The 4,068-nt window shown below is 38.7% G+C and overlaps 1 protein-coding gene across 1 annotated transcript; it reads left to right on the top strand.

Annotated features, from left to right (window-relative positions):
* Window positions 1–730: 730 nt before the first annotated feature.
* LOC121246114 (elongation factor 1-alpha-like) lies at window positions 731–3,852 on the top strand. The gene is made up of 3 exons (XM_041144127.1): window positions 731–892; window positions 1,667–2,146; window positions 2,676–3,852. Exons 2-3 carry the CDS (start codon window positions 1,685–1,687, stop codon window positions 3,555–3,557), a joined length of 1,344 nt encoding a protein of 447 aa, XP_041000061.1. The 5' UTR covers window positions 731–892; window positions 1,667–1,684; the 3' UTR covers window positions 3,558–3,852.
* Window positions 3,853–4,068: the final 216 nt, after the last annotated feature.

Below are 4,068 nucleotides of genomic sequence, written 5' to 3'. Positions count from 1 at the left end.
TATTTGAGTGATTTTGGAATGTTGAGTTGAGATAAGATATCTCAACATCCAAACGAGCCTGTGAAACTCTTTTTCCATTATAAAAAATACATCTATACATATTTTTATTAAATTCCTAAAAGGATATGTAAGTTTTTGAAATATGTTAATGTTAGGAGATTATTTTGAATTATAGACAAAAATTTATAATTTTTTTAAAGATAGAGAATATTTTTTGGGGTTTTATAGATTTTGGAACAAGAGCTTTATTTACTACTCATCATCATCACATACTACACCAAACTTATTTTTTATTTTTTTAAATTTTTTTAAATTCTTGTTTGTTCTAATCCTCATAAACTAATTGAGTTATTCTACTCATCATTCATATATCATATATTTGATAAGAAAAAAAATTAAAAATTAAAAAATTATATGTGATGTGGAAATGATGAATAAATTATTTTTTTTAAATAAATAATTATTTTAAAATTGAGGGAATATTTTTCATAAAACTTTTCAAAGATAAATGAGGAATTCTTTGGGTTTCAATTTTATTGAAGATAGTTGTTTTAAATTTTTTAAAGATTGAAATAATTTTTTGATATTTCTTTTAGAAAAACAGGGTGTTCGAATTTTTGCGGCGTCCGCATACCCCTGCCCTGCTTGATTGGCAAGAAAACTGGATTAAATCGTGATTGTGAGCCTTGGACGGGGCATAAGCGTAAAACCAGATGGCAAGACAACGCCTCTATCGAGGAAACCCTAGAGACGATCTCCGAGTCCCCTCATCTATAAATATGGGCAGTAGTAGCTCTTTAACAGCCACTGCCCCACTCTTTTTCTGACTCGCTAATCGCTTTCCCTTAAGGGTTGCGGGGTTTCTAGCTCTCCGCCGCTTCTGCCTCTCAAGGTTTGTAACCTCGTTCCTCTTCCTTTGTATGAGTTGTAGATCGTTGGTTTTGCTTGGATTCCGTTTCTGTTTTGTATGAAAATTTCTTGTTTGTGTTCTTTTTGTGAGTCTTTTGTAATCTTTATTCGTATCTTACTCTGCGATTAGTCTTGACTCCTACTTTGTTTTGCTTAATTGGGTCAGATCTGGCTGGTACTTTCAGATCTATGTCTTGTTCAGTTTTGTTTTTCGTTTCCTTTTTCAACGCCTCTCTGTTTTAGATCTGTTGGTTCGGTTGGGCGTTGTTGTCTCGTTTGTGTTGGGGTTGGTTTACTCAACTTGTGACTTGGAGTATTTTCGAGTTTATTTTGGAGTTTAATTGATCTGAGATCAATTTTCTCACATATCAAATTTCTGATTTTACTTGGGAAGTTTAATATTTCAAAATTACGATCGAAATCTTTCCTGCCTTTGTTACTTGGTTGTGTACGTTGTTTATGGCTTTTTATTCATTGTTGAAAGACTTTCATGTTTGTCGTGGTCCTTCTGATTATATTTCCGATTAAAAAGTAGACGAATTTGATTTTATAGATTTGTCTTTTTTTAATGACTATTGGCTTAGTTCTTTTCACCTTTTTGTAAATATTCAAAACCCTTTTATATCTTTTTAAATATTCGCGTTAACTATACTCTTTATTCATGATTGCTTCAGCTTTTATACGTGGTTACATTTGTCTACCGTTGAATATGAATTTGACTAAATGTTCTTTGTTTTTATTTTAATCGGTTTTGCAGGAAATATATTGATTTAAAATGGGTAAGGAGAAGGTTCACATCAACATTGTGGTCATTGGCCACGTCGACTCTGGCAAGTCGACCACTACTGGCCACTTGATCTACAAGCTTGGAGGAATCGATAAGCGTGTGATTGAGAGGTTTGAGAAGGAAGCAGCAGAAATGAACAAGAGGTCTTTCAAATACGCCTGGGTGCTTGACAAGCTCAAGGCAGAGCGTGAGCGTGGTATCACCATCGATATTGCCTTGTGGAAATTTGAGACCACCAGGTACTACTGTACCGTCATTGATGCTCCTGGGCATCGTGACTTCATCAAGAACATGATTACTGGAACATCACAGGCTGACTGTGCCGTACTCATCATTGATTCTACCACTGGTGGTTTTGAAGCTGGAATTTCAAAGGATGGTCAGACCCGTGAGCATGCTCTCCTTGCTTTCACCCTTGGTGTCAAGCAGATGATCTGCTGCTGCAACAAGGTTATTGTTTCCTGCCTTTTATCTTGGTTCATGTTTTGATCTTCAAATATATTTCCAGATTTATTTTTCCCAGTTCTAGTAAAGGGACACCCTCATAGTGAAAAGCAATGTTGATTATTACCATTGATGTTTATGGCATTTGCGAAAGGCTGTCTGGAACTTTGATGGGTGTCCACTTTATTGGAACATTATGTTGGTTTTAGAAATAGGAGAGATGACCAAGTGGTATAGTTCTTCACCAAGAACTATGGAGGGTTCAAATCCCTCTCTCTCCCTGATCTTCTCTATTGCTTCTGAATAAATTTTCTACTTTGCATTAGTACTGCTTGAAACTGACCGTCTTTACTTGTATACATCTAACTCTGTGACTGCTGATCCATAGTCATTTGTTCCGCTTCTCCAATGCCCATAGGAAGTAGTGTGTTTTATGAGTTTATTACTTTCTTTTGTTTTATTTTGAGATGTCTACTATATATGAACAATATTTTATGCTATATCAATTTGTAACTTTTATTGTTGTTCTTTTTAGATGGATGCCACTACCCCTAAATACTCTAAGGCAAGGTATGATGAAATTGTGAAGGAAGTTTCTTCCTACCTGAAGAAGGTTGGCTACAACCCTGACAAGATCCCATTTGTTCCCATCTCTGGTTTTGAGGGTGATAACATGATTGAGAGGTCTACCAACCTTGACTGGTACAAGGGCCCCACCCTCCTTGACGCTCTTGACATGATTTCTGAGCCCAAGAGGCCCTCAGACAAGCCTCTCCGTCTTCCACTTCAGGATGTTTACAAGATTGGAGGTATTGGTACTGTCCCAGTGGGTCGTGTTGAGACTGGAGTTATCAAGCCCGGTATGGTTGTCACCTTTGGCCCTACTGGACTAACAACTGAAGTTAAGTCTGTTGAAATGCACCATGAGGCGCTTCAGGAGGCATTGCCTGGTGACAATGTTGGCTTCAATGTTAAGAATGTTGCCGTGAAGGATCTCAAGCGAGGTTTTGTTGCATCTAACTCGAAGGATGACCCTGCCAAGGAAGCTGCTAACTTCACTTCTCAGGTCATTATCATGAACCATCCTGGTCAGATTGGAAATGGTTATGCCCCAGTGCTCGACTGCCATACTTGCCATATTGCTGTCAAGTTTGCCGAACTTCTCACTAAGATTGACAGGCGGTCTGGTAAGGAGCTTGAGAAGGAGCCCAAGTTTTTGAAGAATGGTGATGCCGGAATGGTCAAGATGATTCCCACCAAACCCATGGTGGTTGAGACTTTCTCTGAGTACCCTCCCCTGGGTCGTTTTGCTGTCAGGGACATGCGCCAGACTGTTGCTGTTGGTGTCATCAAGAGTGTTGAGAAGAAGGATCCCTCTGGTGCTAAAGTCACCAAATCTGCTGCAAAGAAGAAGTGAATGGTGCGGTCTGGAATTTTCATCGATTCAGTTGAGAACGATTTATATTTCTATCATAAAGACTTAATGCATGGTAGCTGCGTGGTTTTTCAGAGTCTAGTCGGTTTTGTCCCTAGTTTCGTTTCTTGTGGCTTTACATGTTCCTCCTCTGGTTGTACCCAGAACTGGGTGCTAGACAGGCGGTGGTGACACATTGCTTTTGGCCAGAGTCCCAGAGAGTTTCTGCTATTGAACACCCTTTTATGTTGGATGTTGAGTTAAATTTTTATTTATCCAAGGATCTATTTTATATTTAGTTTCTGGTGAGGTTTTGATAAATTTTGCTTGTGGGCATGCGATTGATTGTTCATGGTAGTCGCAGGAGCTCAGAATGCGGCAGATCAACCCCTGGCTGAGTTTGGGGGTAACCGCTTTTTAATCTCGCTTTTTATGTGCTAACTCTGTAGGGAGCTGTTGCAGTGTTTCTCTTCGCTCGGGCTACAGACGAGTGGGGTTGTAATTTTATGCCAAG

Source organism: Juglans microcarpa x Juglans regia, chromosome 1S, assembly GCF_004785595.1.
Source record: "Juglans microcarpa x Juglans regia isolate MS1-56 chromosome 1S, Jm3101_v1.0, whole genome shotgun sequence".
Taxonomy (NCBI): domain Eukaryota; kingdom Viridiplantae; phylum Streptophyta; class Magnoliopsida; order Fagales; family Juglandaceae; genus Juglans; species Juglans microcarpa x Juglans regia.
This window is presented reverse-complemented; position numbering and strand designations above follow the sequence as displayed.

What these genes read in the sequence shown, in the direction of transcription:
- LOC121246114 (XM_041144127.1), top strand. Translation starts at nt 1,685, where the DNA reads ATGGGTAAGGAGAAGGTTCACATCAACATTGTGGTCATTGGCCACGTC. An exon ending in TGATCTGCTGCTGCAACAAG is followed by an intron (nt 2,147 to 2,675) that starts GTTATTGTTTCC and finishes TGTTCTTTTTAG; the next exon opens with ATGGATGCCACTACCCCTAA.